This window comes from Lacerta agilis, chromosome 12 (assembly GCF_009819535.1).
Source record: "Lacerta agilis isolate rLacAgi1 chromosome 12, rLacAgi1.pri, whole genome shotgun sequence".
Lineage (NCBI taxonomy): Eukaryota > Metazoa > Chordata > Lepidosauria > Squamata > Lacertidae > Lacerta > Lacerta agilis.
The window spans coordinates 56,367,635-56,388,389 of NC_046323.1; the positions used below are offsets into that span (position 1 = coordinate 56,367,635).

General features: G+C 55.2%; 1 protein-coding gene across 1 annotated transcript; it reads right to left on the reverse strand.

Moving 5' to 3' along the window:
- Positions 1-2,572: 2,572 nt before the first annotated feature.
- On the reverse strand, positions 2,573-20,490 carry LOC117055487. Its single transcript, XM_033165022.1, has 17 exons — positions 20,400-20,490; positions 17,534-17,640; positions 17,112-17,266; positions 16,848-17,041; positions 16,590-16,721; positions 15,682-16,210; positions 14,226-14,327; positions 13,600-13,678; positions 13,250-13,461; positions 11,455-11,697; positions 10,859-10,957; positions 8,598-8,791; positions 7,884-8,058; positions 6,637-6,796; positions 4,097-4,250; positions 3,787-3,898; positions 2,573-3,070 (listed from the first exon to the last, which is right to left on the reverse strand). The coding sequence occupies exons 1-17, from the start codon at positions 20,409-20,411 to the stop codon at positions 2,892-2,894; spliced, it is 2,838 nt and encodes a 945-aa protein (XP_033020913.1). The 5' UTR covers positions 20,412-20,490; the 3' UTR covers positions 2,573-2,891.
- Between the last annotated feature and the right edge of the window lie 265 nt (positions 20,491-20,755).

Sequence of the window (20,755 nt, forward strand, 5' to 3'; positions counted from 1 at the left end):
GCAAGGCGGGGGCGGCCCCTCCCCAGTCACCGCGGTGGCGTCGACGGGCCGGGGGTCCTCCCTCCGAGCGCAGCCTCGCCCTCCTGCCGGAGAAAGCCCCTCAAGGGCGCACGAGGCGGGCGGGCAGAGGCGCAGCGCGGGGGGCTCTGCGGTGGATGCGGCAGGCTCAGCTGCGCGCCTCCAGCTCCGCCGCCTGCTGCTCATCGGCTCACTGGCTGCCGCCGCCGCCTCTGCCTCTTTCGCAGTCTGCGGCTCTCCTGCTGCTGCTGCGGAACCGGATCCGCGCGCGCCCTACTCCGGACCACGCCGCGCAGGCCACCGCCTCCTTGTATCCAGGCGTCCGCGAGGGAAGGGTCCTCGGCCAGCCCCCTCCCCGGCCAGCCCTGCCGCACAACCCGCCAGCCAGGCCCGCCCCCCGAGCCCCAGCAGCCAGGGACTCCAGAGCGCCCTCCTTCCCCTCTGAGACGACGGGTCTGGCAGGGAGCAGGAGGACCCAAGGCGGCTCTGGGCCACTTGGGCTGGAGCGGTGGCTCAGAAGAAAAGAGAGCCGTAGAGTTGGAAGGGACCCCCAAGGGTCATCTAGGCGAACCCCCTGCAATGCAGGAATCGCAACACCAGAGCTCTCCAAGTGAGCCAGGGACAAGGGAGCCAGACTCTGGCAAAGGCTGTGGATAGGTCTCCCCTCTCCTCCTCCACTGGGCCCCCTTAGCTGAGCAGAACACCCTTCCCTTTCTCTGGGGCTGGCTGCATCTGCTCCTGGCCAGGACACACAGGCAGGGGGGGCTTCAGTCCTGCGTGGGGGCCTCGCAGAGTCACTAAGGAGAGCCCCATGCTCTAAGGGGGATGTGCCAAGAGCCTGACAGGGCCCAGGAGGGGGTGCAGGCTAGTCACTTGGGGGGGGAATTGCTCCTATTCCAAGGGGCAGCCCCACCCCTCAGCCCCAGCTTCAGTGCAGCAGGACATTTGCACCTATTGAAATCCATCATCCTATACAAATGTGTGGTGGGGGTTGGACTAGTTGACTCTTGGGGGATCCTTCCAACTCCACGATTCTACGATCCTATGAACTTTGGCCACCTCATGAGAAGAGAAGACTCCCTGGAAAAGACCCTGATGTTGGGAAAGATGGAGGGCACAAGGAGAAGGGGACGACAGAGGATGAGATGGTTGGACAGTGTTCTTGAAGCAACCAACATGAGTTTGGCCAAACTGCGGGAGGCAGTGAAGGATAGGCGTGCCTGGCGTGCTCTGGTCCATGGGGTCACAAAGAGTCGGACACGACTGAACGACTGAACAACAACAACATGAAATGAATACCCAGTTTCGCCACCCAGGGAGAAGTGGGTGTTTCTGGGGGGTGGAGTCCCTGTCGAACGCCACCCACTGTATCTAGAAAGCCTACGAGCTGTATGCATATATGACTGTCCAGAGTGGCAATGCTGAAGCAGGCTACTATTTTGGACATTAGGCTGCCTCTGTGTGGTGACTGGAACTGGGGGCAACTTCCGTTACATGGGCCTCTCACCTCAGATCCCTCCCCCCCCCCGCAACAGGTGGCCCAGGAAGAAGCGGGTGCCAGCCTGCCTGCCTCCACAAGGGGGAGAAGAGGCACCAGCAACAGCAGGACGGGGCACCTTGGGAAGCCTGGACAGGCCACGCAAAGGGAGGGGTGGAGGAAATCACTCTGCCCTCCCTCCAGGAGTGTGGACTGAGTGCGAATTTCGCTTTCTCACTTCCGCAACCTTTGCAGAACCTAAGAGCCACCTTGCTGGCTCAGCCCCCTCCTGCTCCTCATGGCTGGCCCAATGCCTCCTTGGAAGGGCAATTAATGCCCCCCTTGCCCCACTGGAGGGTAAATGGCCTTCAGAGGGACGGCACCTCTCATCCTGGAGGCAGCCATAGTACTTGCAGCCTGCTCCCCCGAAGATTTGCCCAATCTTTTAACGCCATCTAAACTGGTAGCCATGGTGCCATCCTGTGGCAGGGAATTCCACTGGTTAACTATGTAAACTGGCATCCATATTTTAGGGGACAGGGAATGTGGGATCAGAAAGATTTCAGAATAGCCTGAGGTGTGGAGAAGAGGAGGAGGAGGAAGGCAGTCTGGCCCTACTCCAAAAGCCCCACAGTGGAAGAGGGGCAACCCTGGCACTGTCAACTGGGCACCATCCCAAGGGGTTTGGGGCTCCCAGCACGGCCAATGGGGTGATGGGGAGCATTTGGAGGGTCTCTGGAGGCTCCCCACCCTGATCCAAGCCAGCAAACCATTCACAGGCAACACAATCAGGAGGACCCGTCAATGTTTTTTATTGGAAATTGTTAAGGCACAAGATGCAGAGAAGTTTTTTCAGGAGTTCCGTGTACCATTTGCCCCCCCGCCCCCCCCCCCAGGACTCCTCTGCTGGGGGTGGGGAAGGACTGGGAGACACTGCACCCGTTTGCATCAGGCATTTCACAAAGGGGTGGTCCCCTGCCTCCTCCACCCCAGGGACCAGGGCCTCTGCTCCCCCTTCCCTCCTCCTCCTCTGCGTCCCCCAGGGAATTAAGAGCCTGGGCTTTCAAAATGGATTTCTTCTTCTTCTTTTAAAAAAGGAAAGAAACACCCATCGTGCAGCTACAGGTGAGGGAAACAAGAAGTCAGGCTGGAGAATGGAAGACGAGTGAAGGACAAGCTTCGTCCGCAGAGGCAGGCTTCCCAACGGACCTGGTGCGGTGATGACGAGGGCGTTGAGGACGTGGGGGACTCCGAGGCACCCGACCCCTCGTGGAAAGTCCAGTCCTGCAAGGAGCCCGACCGCGCCAAACCCTCAGAGACGCAGGAAGAGAAGTGGGGGGAGAAGAAAGTGCGCCATGCGTCGAGGGAGGGGCTGGGGAGAGGAGGCCTTGCTGGCCTAGCTGGGTCCTTCTCCTTCGTCCGAGACGTCCTCCGAGGGCAAGGTGCGCAGGTGGCTGGCACGGACGCTGCCGAGGGCGGGGCAGGCGGCCAGGAGGGCGGCCACCCCCTCGGAGGTCACGCCGGAGCCGTCCAGGTTGAGCTGCAGCAGGGGCACCTGGCGCAGGAAGCGGAGCCCTGCAGGGAGGGGGCAAGAGGCAGCTGGGCAGGAGCTGGGCGGGACAGGCTCTTCCCCCAGCAAACTCCCCACCGTGCCCTGGCCTGTGCCCCTCAGGGAGGGCTTTCCGGCAGAAAGAGCCATTTGGCGGAGGGAAGGGCTCCCTTGGAATCACAGAATGGTGAAGTTGGAAGGGATCCCAAGAGTCATCTAGCCCACCCCCGCAATGTGGGCTCTGCTTCGTTGGAGGTTTTTCAGCAGAGCTGTCAGGGGTTGGGCTGGATGACCCTTGGGGGTCCTTTCCATCTCTTATCATTCTGATTCTACTTTCTGCACCCCCACACAAAGAATGGGGGGGGGTGTCCTCTGCTTCCCACCATACTCTCTGTGCGGGCAGCTGGCACCCCAGGCCAGCCCCCCACCAAGCTGTTCCAGAGCGGCACCCCCCAAAGTGGGCAGTGCCAACCCCGGTGGGCGGGAGAGCTCTGGAGATGCCAAGGGCGGCAAGGCTCTGGAGAGCCAGTATCTCCGGATCAAGTCCATCTCCTTTGCCAAATTAATTAACGGAACTAAACGGCTTTAATCTCATTTTGAGTGAATGTGCACTCAACCGTTGCGGTTTCGAACATTGCCGTATTTCATCTCTCTCAGCGGGCCGTGCAAACTGCTGCTCTGGGTGCTGCTTCTGGCCAGGTGGGGCTGGGGGCCAGAAAAGCATCGGGGGGCCAGGACTCACCTCGGTCCGTCAGGCGGGTGCGGCTCAGGTTCACCTTGAGCAGCTGCTTGCAGCGGGAGATGCCCAGGCGGGCCACGGTGTCTCCGACGGGCGTGCTGGCAAGACTCAGCACCTGGGGGGGGGGGAGATGATAAAGGGGGGCAGGTCCCCTGGGGCCCCCATGCCTGCCCCCCTCTCTCTCTGGCTCTGCAGCCGCCCGAAGAGAGGAGCTTGGAGGAGGAAGGAGTCCTTTGCCAGCACCTGCCACTCCCCCAAGGGCAGAACTGGCTGAGCCCCCCCCCCCTTGGCGCTGTTCCCTTCCCGGCCATACCTGCAGGTGGGGCAGAGTGATGATGCACCGCGCCACCCCTGTGCTGGAGACGTTCAGGCGATCCAAGCACAGCTCCTCCAGATGCGGCAGGCCCTGGATATGCGGCAGGCCAAGGTCCGTGGCCAGCGTGTTGCAGAGAGACAGGCGGCGCAGCCTGCGGGGGGGGGGGGGGGAGACACATGCAAGGACCGCAGAAGAACCTCAGATTGGGCCATGGGACCCCGCAGTCTAGTGGCCAAAGACGGCCTCTGGACCCCGCAGCCCGGACACTGAGGTCCAGCGCTGAGGGCCTTCTGGCAGTTCGCTCCCTGCGAGAAGCGAAGCTACAGGGAACCAGGCAGTGGCCCTTCTCGGTGGTGGCACCCACCCTGTGGATGGAACGCCCTCCCATCAGCAATTAACAACTATCTGACTTTTAGAAGACATCGGAAGGCAGCCCTGGTTAGGGAAGCTTTTAATATCTGAAGGACTATTGTATTTTAATATTTTGTTGGAAGCGGGGTATAAATAATAAATTATTATTACAATCATACCTCGTGAACGCTGCGGGTTATGTTTTCGTGGGTTGCGCTCGCGCCGAACCCGGAAGTACCAGAACGGGTTAATTCTGGGTTTCGGCGCTCGCGCATTTGCAAAAGTGCCAAGTCACGCCCCAACCCCCCCCCCCCAAGAGGCAAGGAACTAAAGTCCTGTTCTCGGAAGAGTGTGCCAACATGATGATGATAATCAATAATAATAATAATAATAGGGGCATGGGGACTCTGCTACTGGGGCTCCTCAGAGGCTGCAGCTGTTTGGAGCAAGCAAAGTCCCCTCCGGCAAGCCAGAAACGTGAGAACGTCTGCTAAGTGAGCTATAAGAATAATAATAATAATAATAATAATAATAATAATAATAACGACGACTTATACCCCTCCCATCTGGGTGGGTTTCCCCAGCCACTCTGGGCAGCTTCCAACAAGAAATTAAAAATACATTAAAATGCTCAGGTCCCATCTTAAGCCAGACTTAAGGAGGTCTTTTTGTAGCTGAATTACCATTTTAAGCCCACCAGAACAAAGGTGCTGTAGCTGCTGCTCTTCAACAAGCATGCCAAGTACATTTTATTATTACCTTTTACAAGACTTTTTTGTGTGTGATTGTATTTTTAGGGGGGGGGGATGAGGAAATACCACTAGAATCCAGTTTCCCTTGAAGCATCCTGGATAACTAAACTTGAATATACAATCTGAATACAGGTAGGTAGCCATGTTGGTCTTCCGTAGCCGAAACAAAATAAAAAAACCCTTCCAATAGGAAGGAAAAAATTATAATATGTATGTAAACGGTTGAACTTATTAGTATCTGAAGAAGTGTGCATGCACATGAAAGCTCACGCCAATAACAAACTTAGTTGGTCTCTAAGGTGCTACTGGAAGGAATTTTCTTATTTTGTTTATACAATCTGAAGGCAGCTTTTAAAGGTTTAATTATGTTTTTATATATATTGGGAGCCGCCCAGAGTGGCTGGGGCAACCCAGATGGGCAGGGGTCAAAGATAATACAGTGGTGCCCCGCTAGACGAAAAGAATTCGTTCTGCGAAAATTTTCGTCTAGCGAGTTTGTCTTGCAGAGCGACAATGGCAGCCGCGCTCCGCAAAACGGAAAAAAAAAGACGAAAATTTTTCGTCTTGCGAGGCAGCCCCATAGACTTTTTCATCTAGCGGGGCAGCCTTCCGCTAGACGAATGCCTTCGTCTAGCGGGTTTTTCGTCTAGTGAGGCATTCGTCTAGTGGGGCACCACTGTAATGTATTTATCAAAACCATAGTGACCCATGAATCAACATATACCGGTACTTGAGGGAAACAATAAGTTCAACCGTTTACATACATACTATATTTTTTAAAAATAATTTTACTTATAATGATACTGAATTATAGTTCCGTCAACTTAATTATATTTTATTGTCATGTTGTTACTTTCCTTTCCCTATTAAAATGTTTTTAGGTATTCTTTTTCTTTTTTTCTCTTATTTAACTCAATGTAATATTCTTAATAAAATTATACATATTTTTTTAAAAAACCTATTAATTTAATTTAAAATTTAATTTAAATTAATAAGTATACCATCCTATACCTCACAAATCTCAGGGCAGTTCACATTGTAGATTTCTCTGCCGTTTCTCATTCAAATTACTCCTACAGCGGCTTGCAAAGAATCAGTAATAATTACAGCACAACAGAGCGCAATAGAGCGTCACAAATGCAGCTTAAATCATATATTCATCATTGAAGAAATTTCAAATATAATAATGATGATAATCTCATTATTATTAATGGCTAACACTAGCCTATCAAAGCATCCCTTTTTAAGCTGCAAAGGGATGCACTCTGCTGAACTCCCAAAGAAATTGGTAGATTTCTCCCAGCATCTATCCCCAACCCAACAGCTTGGACCGCTGCTGCTGCTGCTGCTGCCTCGTGGCAGGTGACCCCCCCCCCCCCGCTATGCATGGGGGTTTGGGGGCTGGAGAGCAGAGTCCGTGCGCCCATTCCTCACCTGCTCAGCCGGGACAGGTGCTGCAGCCCCTTGTCGGTGATGTGGCTGTAGTCCGTCAGGTCCAGCTCCAGGAGCCCCGCCAGGCGGCAGAGGGAGGGCAGGCCGGCGTCAGTGACCGTGTGGCGGCTGGGCAAGGCCAGCTGAGCGAGGGCGGGCAGACCTGCAAGAGCCCCCAGGGGGTGGGTTGCCACGTGGAAGTGCCTCCAAGCCAGTCGGGCAGAGGAAGCCCTTTGGGGAACCCCAGCACAGCTCACCCCCAAATAGGGAGCCTCGGGGACGTGGGGGCCACCACTCCAACACAGACTCCTGGGCAAGGTGGCCAGGGAAGCCAAAACCTGAGCGGGTGCCAGGGGCCGCTCCTGACACTGTTCGCAGCATCTATAGCACAGGGTCCTTTTCGGCACAGCTGCTCGCCTGGAGGACACAGCTGCTCGCCCCAGGCGAGTGCCTGAAAGGTGGGCTGCAGGGGAGCTTGGGGTCACAGCCCACAGACTGGGGCTGGGCTCAGAGAGGCAGATTTCCAGGTCCCAACCCACATTTATGACTGCTAAGGTGGCTTAACGTTCTTTTTCAGTCTTGCACAGTCAAACCTCGGCTCTGTTTCCGAACCTTTCGGCTCCCGAACGCCGAAAACCTGGAAGCAAACGCTGCGGTTTTTGAGCGTTTTTCAGAAGCCGAACGTCAGACGCGGCTTCTGCTTGAGTGCAGGAAGCTCTTGCAACCAGTCGGAAGCCGCGCCTCGGTTGTCGAACCTTTTGGAAGCCGAACGGGCTTTGGGAACGGATTGCGTTCGACAACGGAGGTCTGACTGCATTTTAAATTGTTGCAGCCTGGAACCTCAGGGTGAGCAGAACGTTAACAGTAATAATTCCAATTATAAGCCAGTGCCAATACTAAGGCACACGTCCTGCTCAGCGCTCCCACTTCCTGTCCTGCATTTCATTCCGGGTTGGTCTAGATGACCTTTGGGGGACCCTTCCAATTCTAGAAGCCGGTGATTCTAATGTGCCCTCGCTGCCCACTGAGGAAGCCGTTGTGGGGGGAACTGTTGGCAAGGGGGCGTCTTCCGTGTGCCCACAGCAACACCGCCCCCTGCCGCCCTCCCCCTCCTGGTGCCAGAATCGTCTCTCCGGCCTCCGCCGGCAAACTGTCTCGGGCGCGCTTCCCCGGGTGGGACGGCACCCGCTGGCGAAGAGACGAAGGGGCCCTTTCCCAAATGCCCGATGGGCACAGCCCCCGCCCCGTACCTGAGACCAGCTCCAGGGCCGTGTTGCCGTCGACCGACTGGACCCCTGAGAGCGTCAGGGTGCAGAGTGCCGGGTGCGAGGACAGCACCCGCAGGGAGGCCTCGCTCACCGGGGTGCCGTCCAGGTGGAGCGTCTGCAGAGACTCCAAGCGCCGCAGGGCTGAAACGTCCACCACCTGCGGAGGCAACACAGCGCGGCCAGTTGTGTTGTTGTTGTTGTTGTTGTTATTATTATTATTATTATTATTATTATTATTATTATTATTATTATTATTATTATTATTATTATTATTTACTGAATTTATATACTGCCCTAAACCAGGGAGTCTCAGGGCGGTTCGCAAAATAAAATCAAGACATAAAACCACAAAATGCCGAATAAAAATAAAACAACAACCCATACCCCCCCCAAAAAACATTTAAAATAGCTAGTGGCGGCGTGTGTGGTTCTCCTTTAACCCCTCCCAACAGCCCTGCGAGGTGGGCTAGGCTGAGAGGCAGCCACCGGCTTCCAAGTTCTCCCTGCGAACGTCATGGAAGGGAGGATTCGAATCCAGGTCTCCTGGGCCCAACGCTCTAGTCTACACCACACTGGCGTGGTTGGGAAAGCCCCCCCATCAAACAACAGAGGACCCCCACCACCCCCTGGGTGCCAGCTGGCTGTGCCCCCCCCCCCCCGAGAAGGCCCTTTTCCAGGCTGTGGGAGGCCACTTACGCCCGTCTGCTTGATGCTGAGGGTGCAGAGCTGGGGGGCGCACTGGGGCAGAAGGCTGAGGGTGGCATCCGTGACGCCGGTCTGGTTGAGGCTCAGGTGGGCGAGGGAGGGTGGCGCCGAGAGCAGGAACTCGCCCAGGCCCCGGTCCGTCACTCGCGTCTGGTCCAGCGCCAGGTGAGACAGCTGGGGGAGCCCTGGGGGGAGAGCGGGCCAGATCCATCACCTTTCCATTCATTTCTCCATTGATCAAAGGGGACCAGATCCTTGTCCTTCCTTGCATCCATGCCAATCTTTTTGCCGGGCACAGAAAACCCAGCAACACGGACCAGAGTTACGTGGCAACTCTTGCAATCCAGGAACGGATCGCTTTCAAAGATTACCGTATGGTCAAATTTAATGAGATTTGGAACGTATTTATGAAAAACAAAGTGACCCATGAATCAACGTATGCAATAACTTCAACCATTTACATATATAATTTATTTATAATTATATTTATAAGGATACCAGATTATAGTTCTGTCACCTTAATTATATTTTGTCACATTGTTACTTTCTTTTGCCTTTTAAAATGTTTTTCGGTATTCTCCCCTCCCCCCTTATTTAACACACTGTAATATTCTTAATAAAATATTTTTTTTTGGGGGGGAACCCTATTTATTTATTGTATTAAATTTGTATACCGTCCTATACTCCACAGATCTCAGGGTGGTTCACAACATAGATTTCTCTGTCGTTTCTCATTCAAATTATTCCCACAGCCGCTTGCAAAGAATCAGTAATAATAACGGCACAACAAAGTGTAATAGAGTGTCACAAATGCAGCTTAAATCATATATTCATCAGTGAAAGAATTTCATTTTATAAAACACTGCCTGAAAAGCGACAACTGAAAAATAAGCTAAACGTTACAATTAAAGCCCAAAACTTATTCTATGATCAGCAAGTTAATAATTGTAATTTTATGCTGCGAACTGCCCTGAGATCTATGGGTCTAGGGCAGCGTACAAATTTAATAAATAAATGCAAATGCAAAATAAATGGCCCCTCCTTTCACGGGGAGAGCTAAAAGCTCCTTCTCGCAGGGCAGAGTTAAACTGTGGAACTCCCTCCCACAAGAGGCTGGGGTAGCCAAGAACTTGGGTGGCATTTGAAGAGGCCGAGATAAATTCATGGAGATGAATGCTAGCTCAAATTATACATGTACAGGTGAGGAGGGATGAAACGGAATTGAAGGTATGGAATATAACAACACATGGAACTGTGTGTGTAAAAAAGAAAAGGAAAGAGGGAGGGAAGCTCTATTTTGCAAAAGGTTTATGATGGAAACTTGGAGCTGCCTCTTCCCCGTCCTTTATTATCTATGGAGTTGGAATTTAGAACTGCTCATTTATCTTCAGTCGGACGGAAGGATGAAAGGAGTCTGCAAACTTGCCAAGGAACTGATAAGGTCCATTGCTGCGTCATCTGCAGTTCGACAGTCACTCTCCTTCCCAGTCGGAGAGGGAAAGCAGCCTCTACAAGGCCATTTATTGGACAGAGTGATTTTTGCAGTTGCTGTTCAAGTTGCAGAACAATGAAGCCCCGGACGGAGCGATGGAGAATTTCTGACTCTACAATGGGATATGAGCTCCGCCCAAAGCATGAAGGAGAACAGCAACAGCTGGGAAAATATAGACATAACATTTTACAAGGACAGGAAGAAATATCAGGGAAAGACTAGGAGGAATAAGAATATAGTTTGAGTGCCTTACTTGCAATTTTATAAATCATTTAATGTGTCAATACGAAGGGAAGTTGTTGATATTGCAGTTGTTATCTAGACCGGAGTCTAATTGAAATTACAACAATTTTGGAACGCAGAAATAAAGTAAATCATCAAACCATCAATTCTGGCACACGGGGGGGGGGGGGCACCTAAAATGTAAAACTTGGTATCTGAATGATGGGTATTAGTAATTGCACTGTAATTTGGCATTGTTATAATGAGGCTATTATTGGACTGTAATTGAAAACTAATAAATAATATTATTTTTTAGAAATATATAAATTCATGGAGAGGCCCAGGGCTCTGTGTGCCTCCCAGCCAGTGGGGCTCGTCTCTGCCTCCGCAGTCAGAGGCCGCGATGCTTCTGAATCCCCACTGCTGGGGGCTGTAGGGTGGGGGAGGAGGTTAGACTAGGTGGGCCATGGGCCTGATCCTGCAGGTGGAGAGGAAGAAGCCAAAAGAGCATTGGAGGGGGGGGGCGTCCGTGACGTACCCTTCAGAAACTGCAGGCAGTTGTCGGTGAGCTTCACGCAGGCCGAGAGGTTGAGGTGCTGCAGGCGGGGCAGGTGCTGGACCACAGAGACGCCCTGGTCTGGGGGGGGGGGAGAGAAATGGGGGGGGAGAGGGTCAGCTCAGGGGGCTGAGAGCGCAGAACCCACCCCCCTCCCACAGCTCAGCTCTCAGGTCCCGTGGAGCAGCCTCCTGCCCCACCCACTGCCTCTGGCAGACCCTCTCTGCCCCCCCCCCCCGGTCAGCAAGGCTTCAGCCCTGATTCAACATCAGCAGGGGTTGGACTGGATGACCTCTGGGGGACCCTTCCAGCTCCACAATTCCATGCTTCTTTAGCTGAGACCCTGCATTGCGGGGGGCTGGGCTGGATGACCCCTGGGGACCCCTTCCAGCTCCACAATTCTATGCTTCTTTAGCTGGGATTCCTGTGTTGCGGGGGGGCTGGACTGGATGACCTCTGGGCGGCCCTTCCAGCTCCACAATTCTATGCTTCTCTAGCTGGGATTCCTGCATTGCGGGGGGCTGGGCTGGATGACCCCCGGGGGCCCCTCCCGCCTGTCCTGTTCCCGCCCCGCTCACCGGTGATGACAGAGCAGGAGAGGAGGCTGAGGTGGCGGAGGCTGGGAAAGGCCCGCAGTTGGCGCAGGAGCTGGTTGGTGGCGTAGGGGTAGCAGTCGAGGCGCAGCTTCTGGAGGGGGCAGCCGAAGAAGAGCTTGAGGCTGCGGGGGCTCAGGAGGCCCTGACGCACCAGGTGCCCCAGGAGGTGCTCGGCCAGCACCGGCGTCAGCGAGGCCAGGCTGCTGCAGTACTGCTTGCTGGGCGCTGCGGGGACAAAGCGGCAGCCAACGTTGGAGTCCTGAGTTCGGATCCCGCCTCCCCCCCCCCGAGCGGGGAGCCCAGGCAGCTCACCCAAAGGAAAACCACACCGGGGGAAAGTGCAGGTGAAGCCAAAAATGTGTAAGATCATTGTCAGAAACTAATTGAATTCTAACCAAGCAAAAACAGGAAATCTATTAAACGGCAGAGAGTAAAAAGAGCACAGCACCATTGGAAAGCCATTTTCCTTTTGGAAAAAGTCAGGAAAAGCAGGACAGCGAGGAGGGAGCCTGTCTGGCCTCTCCAGGCAGGGAGTTCCAAAGTTGCCTGGGAGCAGCGCCCACCGGAAAGGCCCTCTCCTGCCTCCCCCCCCCCACCAAGGGACCTGGGAGGTGGGGGGACCCAGAGAGCCAGGGGGGTTCTTCTGGGGAAGATCGTCTTCCAGACAGGAAACTTTCAGCAGGGGGCCAGTCCACTGTCCCTCAGACCTTGTGGGGGGCTGGACTATATTTTGAAGGGGGTGGAAATGAACAAATCACCCAGAGATGCATTTTAAATAAAACCACACATTCTACTCATGTAAAAACACGCTGATACCCGGACCGAGAAGGTGATTGGGCCGCATCCGGCCCCCGACCCCATGGCCTAGACCGAAGCCAGAGAGGGCTTTTGCGGCCCTCTGAATTGTGTCCGGAAACAGACTGGTAGCCAGCACAGCGGCTGAAGCTCTCTTTGACCAGCCTCAGTCGGCAGTCCGGTTGCAGCGCTTTGAGCTGGTTAACTTATTTATAAAAATATTTGTATCCTGCTGAGTCCTGGATGTATGTCAGAGTGGTTTAGAACTACAGAACAACAACAACAACATCACAGACTAAGAGCATAATAAAATGTTGAAAGCAAGGGAGTTAAAAGCAAGCCTCCATTAACTACTGTGGAAGAACGTCTTCTTAACTGAAACGTTTCCAGCAGGTGTTTGAAAGTTGGCACGGAAGGCACCCACTGGATCTCCAGTGGCAGAGAGTTCCACAGGACACTAAAGCCCCGGAGAAGGACCGACCAATCTCTGTGACGCAGCTGCCATATTCTAAGGGTTCAGGGGGTCCCTGAGGTGCCCTAGACCCAAGTTCTTTAGGGCTTTGTAAACCCTTACGAGGACTTTGGGGGGGAGGAGATGGGCAGCCAGTGAAGATGCTTCAAGCAGCTGAGGTTTCCCGGGACTTTTCCTCCTGGTCCCTTGCCTTTGAAGAGAAACGCATGTGCCCTGCTCTCCCCAGAGAGGCTTCATGAGACCCCTCCAGGCCCGTTCCTCTTCCCCCAGACTTCTGGCCATTAAATCCTCTGTGGCCAGAGACCCCCGTCTTGCAGGGGCTTAGCTCTGCATTAGGTTGCGTCAATCATGCTCTGAATGTTGCGCATGGCCCTGGGACCTTTGGGTTAAGGGCAGTATATGAATCAAAGGAAGAAGAAGGAGAAGAAGCAGCAGGAAGGAGGAAGTTGGGGTGAGAAACCAGCGGCTGACATGCGCAGAGCCGGGGTGTGTGGGTGGGTGTGTGTCTACCTGTGAGGAGGGCCGTGGCCCCTCGCAGGGACAGCTGGAAGAGCGGCGGCACTGCGGGGGCCGGGCGGCCTGGGGGGGACGTGGCGGCGGGAGAGGCCTTCTCCTCGCCTTCTGGGCCCTGCGCATTCACCCGCTGCAGGCGCAACTCAGCCGCCTGGGCCACAGCCAGAGGGAGGGAGGGCGCTTCGGCTCGGCTCCCGTCGTCGGCCGTCCTGGGGGGCAGAAAGAGGCAGACGATGAAGACACCCAGGCGCCCCCCATTCACTTTGCTCCCCGCCCCCCTTCCACGTTCCCAGCCGACCCTGCAAAACAAGCGCCCCCAAATAGCCCAGGTTGGTCGAGGCCCCTACCTCAGCAGGTTGCCCTCTGCCGGCCACTGGTGCCGAGACCCCGAGAGGCCCTGAGCGCGCTCCCCAAAAGACACGGAACCTTCAAACGGAAAGAAGACCCCCCCAACTTAGGATCAAGGTTCTTTCCTCGCCCCCACCCCACCCCACCCCACCCTTCTGGCTTTCGCCCTGCCCTTCTTTCTGCTCTCCAGGCCGGGAAGTGCCTCCCGACCTTCAGCGAGGGATCTCCCTCCTCAAGAGTAGACCCACTTTCCCCACAAATCAGGGCACCCCCTCGTCCGGGGCTCTCGGCTTCCTCGCCCCCACCAGCCAGGTTTTCGTTTGCAGTGCTGATACTCAAGGAAGCGTCTAGGAGCCCCCCCCCATTCACACTCCCCCCATTTTAATGAAGTTCATTTATGAAATGCTGGGCAGGGCTCTGCTCGGCCGTAATTGGGGGCAGAGGGGAGGGCGCACTGCCGCCTCTACTTCCTCGGAGGTTTCTAAGCAGATTCCTGCCTTGAGGGGGGTTGGGATGGATGACCCTCAGGGGTCCCTCCCATTTCTAGAGTGACCCAGGCAGGCCAGATCTTGGACCCTCCTCCTTCCTGGCACTGGCCTCCCCCCTTCCTGCCCCTTGTGCTGACCTGGCAGAGGCGGCCCCCGGCCCCCGGAAGCCTCTCCTTCCCTCAGGGACGCCGAAGACTCCTGCTCCATGGGCTCCTCCACATCCATCCTGTGGCCCCTCCCTGCGGGGGGACAGAGAGAGAGAGAGAGACAGCCTTTCGTTTCGGCTTCTGGTGGCCTCTCCACTCCCCCTTCCTTTTCTCCAAGGGCCTTCAGGGGGCGCATACGGCCGTTCTCCTCTTCACTTAAACCCCACAACGACACCCCTGCAAGGCAGGCTAAGCTGACAGGCAGGGAGTGGCCCCCAAGGTCACCCAGCCAACATCATGGCTGAGTGGGGATTCGAACCCAGGTCCTTGCCCAACACTCTATCCACTACACCACCTGGCACAGTCCGGGGGGGGGGGCACACATCCTGGCAAGGAGTCAAAGGCAGCTCTGATCTGGCCTGGGCAGGGGTTCCTTGCGGAGATTTATAGTCTGCCCACCCCAAGAGGTGTGTCTGCAGGGAATTAATAGGAGCCAGGGTGGATAAAAATTTAAAATTATTTTTTTTTTTAAAAAAATCAGATTTTAAAAAATTTAAATCAGATTTTTAAAATAAAATGCTTCTGGAGGAACAATATTTCTAAAGATAGTTTTCTATTTAAGTTATTGTTATTAAGGAAATGATTATTTTTCTCCTTCCAATAAAGTACAGCAGAAAAGTTGTCCAAAAATAAGCAGTTATCATATTAAACCTCACAAAAATTTCAAGATTATCAGTCTACCGGTATGTATTTCTAATAGTATAACCAATTCAGTAATTTTTTTATATAACTGTAAAAACTACTCTGAAAATTTATTATTTCAAAAATGAAACCTTCATCTGGTTGTAAATATTAAGATTATACCAGCAAGAATGAGTCTTTCTGTAAAAAAAAAGATTGAAATCAAGTCTAATGCTGACTAGTGATTTAAACTGTGATTTAAATCCAATGCAATCCACCCTGATAGGAGCCCAAGGCGGCTGCAGCGAAGGCAGGCACACCAGGGAACTGGAGCTAGGGTGGAGGGAGCTCCAAGGAGGAACCCCAAATATACATGGGGGGCAGAGACCTGCCTGGCATGCAGAAGATGCCAAGTTCAACCCCCTGCTGGGAGAGGACCCCCCCCCCCTGCTGCGGTCAGTATTGAGCCTGACGGACTCATCTTCTGACTTGGCCAAAGGCATCTACATCCCCTGACCTGGATTCAGAGTCCAGAGGGCTAGAACCATGTTCATTCCTAGGGGGACAAGGGCTGGGGCTGAGTGACGCGAGGCCCTGCTTGGCAGGTGCAGCCCCCCCACGGTGTCCCCAGGGAGGGAGGGCTGGGGGTCAGGGGCTCCCTGGCCGACACCCAGGGGAGCGCAGCTCAGTGGGCGGACACAACGCAGAGCAGCTTGGAGGCAAGAGTGTCTGTCCGACAGCAAAAGGCCCATTCCTGAATACTCACCCCAGCGGTGGGGCTGAGGGAAGGCCAGCTCCCCGTGGCCGTGCAACCCCGCAAAGTCCCCCGGAGTCACCCTCTGCGCCGGAGAGCGGAGGACCGAAGGCAGGTTGGCACCCTGAGCAAAGAGGCCTCTCCCCTCTGGGATCGGGAGGCCAGGCCCTGCCATCCCCTCCTCCTCCTCCTCCTGCTCTTCGTCCTCGTCGTCCTCTTCTTCCTCCTCCTCCTCCTCCTCCTCCTCCTCCTCGTCATGCGGGGTCTGCGGTGGGGACTCAGGCCCCGCAACCCCCTCAGAGGCTGGGGCCTCGGGTGCCGGGGGCCCCCCCACGCAGAGGGTGGCGCTGGGGGCCAGGCCCAGGTCCCCCAGGGAGCGGGGCAGGTCGGCCGGCCCAAAGTGGCGCTTGGGGAATCCCTGCAGGAGGGAGAAGGAGGGCGGCAGCTGCGGGTGAAGCTCCAGGAGGCGGAGGCGGACGGCCTCCAGGGGGGAGGCGGACGGGAAGCTCTGGCACACGGAGTCCCCCGAGGGGAGGCGGATCTGTGGGGAGAAGAGGGGCAGGGGTACGCTGGGTGTTGATTGTGGGCGGCCCCAAATGAGCATCCAGCTGGCCACCCTGAGAGCTTGGGATCTGGCCCAGCTCTTACACTCCTCAGGCCAAAATGACCTCCCCCCCCTCCAGCCAAGAATTGCAGAAGTGTAGAGTTGGAAGGGACCCCCAAGGCTCATCTAGCCCAACCCCTTGCAATGCAGGAAGAGTGGCCGGCAAGCAGCAGGCAAACACCCTCCCTCCCTGAATCAAGCCCCCCACCAAAGACTTGCAATCCCCCCCCCCCGGTGCAGCCAGAGATTGGCACTGGATTTCGGGGCTTCCCTTCCTGGCCCCGAGGGAGCCTGCGGCTGCTGCTCCTCCTCTCACCCTAAGCAGGCACTGCCCGTCGCTGGGGGGCTGCGCTCTCTTCTCCGAGGGGGGAGCCTCCTGCCCCAGCTGGGCCTTGCCCTGGATGCGCCGCCGGTCGTCTGCGATTCTCTGCAGGGCCAACTCGTGCTCCTGGGAGGAAGGGAGCCGTCAGGAGGGAAGGCAGGGCAGGTTCCTCCCCAGAAACAGCGCAAGGAGGACCCTCCACCTGGGGGCGCCCCCCCGCCCGCCCCCCCCCCCCCGGAGAGGCTGGCTCACCCGCCGCTTGGTCCTCCTCTCGGCCCTCAGCTCCTCCGCCAGCTGCTCCCGCTGCTGCTCAGCAAAAGCCTGGCTGCCCGCTCTCCCGGGGGGGTCCTTTGTGGCCACCTCCACCCTGGCGCCTGGGGGGAGAGCAAAGAGCATGCTGGGAAGCCCACCCCAAACGGGGCGGTGCACCAGGAGCAGCAGGCGGCCTCACAGTCCCCCCCCCCGGCTGCCTCCCTGGGGGGGAAAGAGGCGGTAGACAGGGAGCCCCTTCTTTACCCGGTGTTGGGCAGCCCAGGCTGGCAGCCGGTGGCCCCGACGAGGCCTCCTGGACCCTCCTGGGGGGGTTGAAGGCGTCCATCGCCCTGCGGTCCTTCGGCGCTCTGGGAGGTTCGCTCTGCTGCGGCGGCTCTTCCGCCCTCTCCTGCAGCAACCTGGGGAAAGAGAGGAGGAGACGACGAGGCCGTCAAGCAGGAGAAGCACCAGCATCTGCGCTGCCACAGATTTCAGGGCTGATTCAGGCCTCTGCCGGGTAGAAGGAGGAGCACCGCTGGGAGCGCAGCCGGCAGAACTGTCTCCCCCCAGGGCAGGTCCCCAGCACAGCGCTTGCTGAAGGGGGCAGGGTTGTTGCAGTGAGGCACTGGCTGGGTTTGGGGAGGGGGCTGGAGGGGACCCCCCCCCCGAGTCATCTAGCCACTCACCAATTGGCAGCCTCCGGGGCGCTGAGGCAGCCGGCGTGGAGGGCATCGCGCACCTGCCGCTCGGTGAAGCCCATCTCATAAAGGGTCAGGAGCAGGTCCCCCAAGGTCTGTGGGGCAGAGAGAGGTCAGAGGAACATGGGGAAAAGAAGACATTTCCTCTAGCTCAGCCTCCTCTTCTCTCAGCAGGATCCAGGCACAAGAGCAACTCTCTCCCCTCCTGCGGTTTCCAGAAACTGGGATTCAGAGAGGGTTTTGCCTCCAGCTGTGGCAGCAGAGCACAGGCCCCACGGCTGGGGCTTTGATATCCCTCTCTTCCATGTTTTTGTGTCATCCTCTTTATTTATGGTGGGAATTGTCAGTTGTTACAAGACTTTTGGGATTTAATTTCAACAGAAATGATAAATGTTGCTTAGAAAACTATTGCTGTACAAAATTGAGATTACAGAGTAACTCAACTCAAACAGCCCAAAGTCTTACACTGGATGCTTGGTTCCAATCACTATGGATTCTGGAATAGAGCTTTTTATCATGAAAAAACACACTTGTAATTTGAGATTTCGACAAGGCCTAGAACCTTCAGACACTTTTTATATGATTTGGGACTCTTTCAGGACATATACAAGGGAACCATCATTTTCCAGCCTGGCAAACCTGGAACTCTATTTGCTGATCTGATACAGTCACTCTGTACTTGTGATATTGTTATTTTAAGTTATGTGCAACTTTGTTATCTCTGTTTTATATACATTATAAAACAATATGATAATAATATAGGAAGACCCGAATGTCATGGGACCCCTGAAAGCCTTAATTCAGTGGAGTCCCATAAATCCCTCCCCAGTGCCCCCACCATGTAAAAAAGCAATATTCAGAGTAGCGGTTTGCACAACCCGCTAAGGGAGATAAAATTGGTAAAATGACGCACGGCACAGAGAAGATGGACACAGAACCATGTTTTTTTTCTCCCCTCTCTCTTATTACTAGAAGTTGTGGGCATCCCACAAAGTTGAGAGTTGGAAGATTCAGGACAGAGAAAAGAAAGGGCTTCTTCATGCAAGTTAAATGGTGGAACTCCCACCTGCAGGAAGCAGGGATGGTGGCCATGGGGGGGCCTTTAAAAGAGGAGGAGACCCTGTTGCCCCAGCTTCTCCTGGGGAGGAAAAAAATTAAACATGTAGCAGAGTCCCCCAAAATAGACCAGAGGCAACTCCAGCAGAGCTTTACTGCTACTGAAGGCAAATGAGCATAATGGTCACAAAACCAAAACATTCAGGAATCCAGTTGCAGCAGACTTCACTTAAACTAACTTACAAGAACTTACAAACTGACAATAGACTAAACCTTAACACTAAGCATACTCTGTACAGAACATCAGAACAAAGAAAGAGAAAGGGAGAGTGAGAGCCCAGACTCCTCCTGGCCAGACAATAATAATCGTCAGCAGGACCTTGAGGAAGAAGAGATAAGAGAAGCAGTTTCAGGCAGCTGTGCTCAGCTTCCCAGAAGTATTAATCCAAACATCAGGCACCTTCTGCCTGCTTCTTTCAAACAGAGAAGCTTCCAGCACCCTCTTGAATTACTATTTTTTCTGTGGGAACCCCAAATTTAGAAAATGGGCATATGTACTATCCGTGTGTAAGATGCCCTGAGACTTTTAAACTTATTTTAAAGTAAAAAAAAACCCAACAACTCTAGTCTTATGCACGTTAAAGTATGGGAAGTAGAATAGGAAAAGATCTCTACACATCAGATCAACCCTTTCTGCACCAAGAAATACAAACTGACACAGACATCCGTGGGGGAGGGCAAGGGGGGGGGTCCGCTGCGCAGGACCCTCCCATGGGGGGCTTCCTGAGGCCCCTCGCTGGGAATGAGATCCTGCCCCCTGCTCTCCCAGTGGGGCACCTGGCCAGCCAGTGTCTGCCAGGGCAGGAGCCCTGGGGCAAGAGGGAGCCCCGGGGGGGGGCAGATCTGGATTCCTTTGGGCAGAGGCGGCCTGGCATATGTCCACAGGGCAGGGCCGGATTTAGGTTTGATGCGGCCCTCAGCTCCTGAAGGTAATGGGGCCCTTTCTATGTCCAGCTGTCCTTTGCCAACAACAAATGGTCGCTTTTTGTGTTGAATAGATGCTATATGGTAACTTATGGACCTAACAGGTATCTAAAGCCATTTGCACATAACAAAATATGCATTTTATTGAAGTAATTCTTGAACTGAAATACAATGGAGATGTTTATTAATAGTGAAAAAATTTTGGGTGAGCCCTAAGCTATAGCTTGTTTAGCTTATACTAAATCCGGCACAGCCACAGGGCCGCAGCTGGGGGGGTGGGGTGGGCCCCTGCCAGGGGTGCAGGCCAGTGGGGCGCGTGCAAAATCGGCTTAGAAATATGTCCATAAATAGGTCTATAAATAAAAATATTGCCTCATAAGAAGAGGCTTTAATTAGAGGGTGAGTTGCATGGGGTGGGGGTTGGAGGAGAAGCGGAAAGAAGAGCTCAGTTGCCTTGGCTGGGGGGGGGGGCGCGCAATCTGGACCGTTCTGCCAGGGGTGGAACATTAAATAAATAAATAAATAAATAAACAAACAAACAAACAAATGCATAATTTCTACCCCACCCACCTACCCTGTTACTGCTCGGCAGGTCCAGCCACAGGCAGGGGACCCTGGCCGGGCAGGGGGTGGCTTGACCTCCCCAGCAATGCCGCCCCCCGCCCCCCGCCGAGTCTCCTGGGGGGTCCTTCTCTCCCCCCCCCTTCCCCCGGTCTCTCGGGCCCCGAAGAGAGACGCCACTCCGGGACGGAGCATGGGGGGTCTCCGACCCTTGGGGGCTCCCCCTCCCCTCCCCCTCCCCTCCCCCTCTCACCGGGGGGTCCATCTCTCCGGGGGGTCCAGAAGGAGGCGCCCCTCCCCTTCCCGAGCGCCGAGGCGGAAGCGACTGCTGCTGCTGCTGCTGCTGCTGCTGCTGCTACGGCGGCGGCGGCGGCGATGCGAGGCCTCACGATTGGCCGAGCCGCGGGAGGTCAAAGGGCGCGAGGCTCCTCCCTCTCCTTCCCGGCCCCGCCCCAGGGGCTCGAGGGAGCAGCAGCGAGGGGTTCTCCGGACGGGCGCCCGACACTTCCGGCTCCCCTGCGGAGGGGGAGGGGGCAGGTGCCAGAGGGGAGGGAGGGCCTGCCTGCCAAGGGGGCGGAGAGAAAGAGCCAGCATGCCTAGTGGTAGTCG

Excerpts from the sequence above, each read along its gene's own strand:
- LOC117055487 (XM_033165022.1), bottom strand. Across the intron at positions 16,211-16,589 it reads ACGGGCAGTGCCTGCTTAGG|ATCCGCCTCCCCTCGGGGGA; the intron begins GTGAGAGGAGGA and ends TTCTCCCCACAG. Across the intron at positions 10,958-11,454 it reads CTCCTGCTCTGTCATCACCG|ACCAGGGCGTCTCTGTGGTC; the intron begins GTGAGCGGGGCG and ends CCCCCCCCCCAG.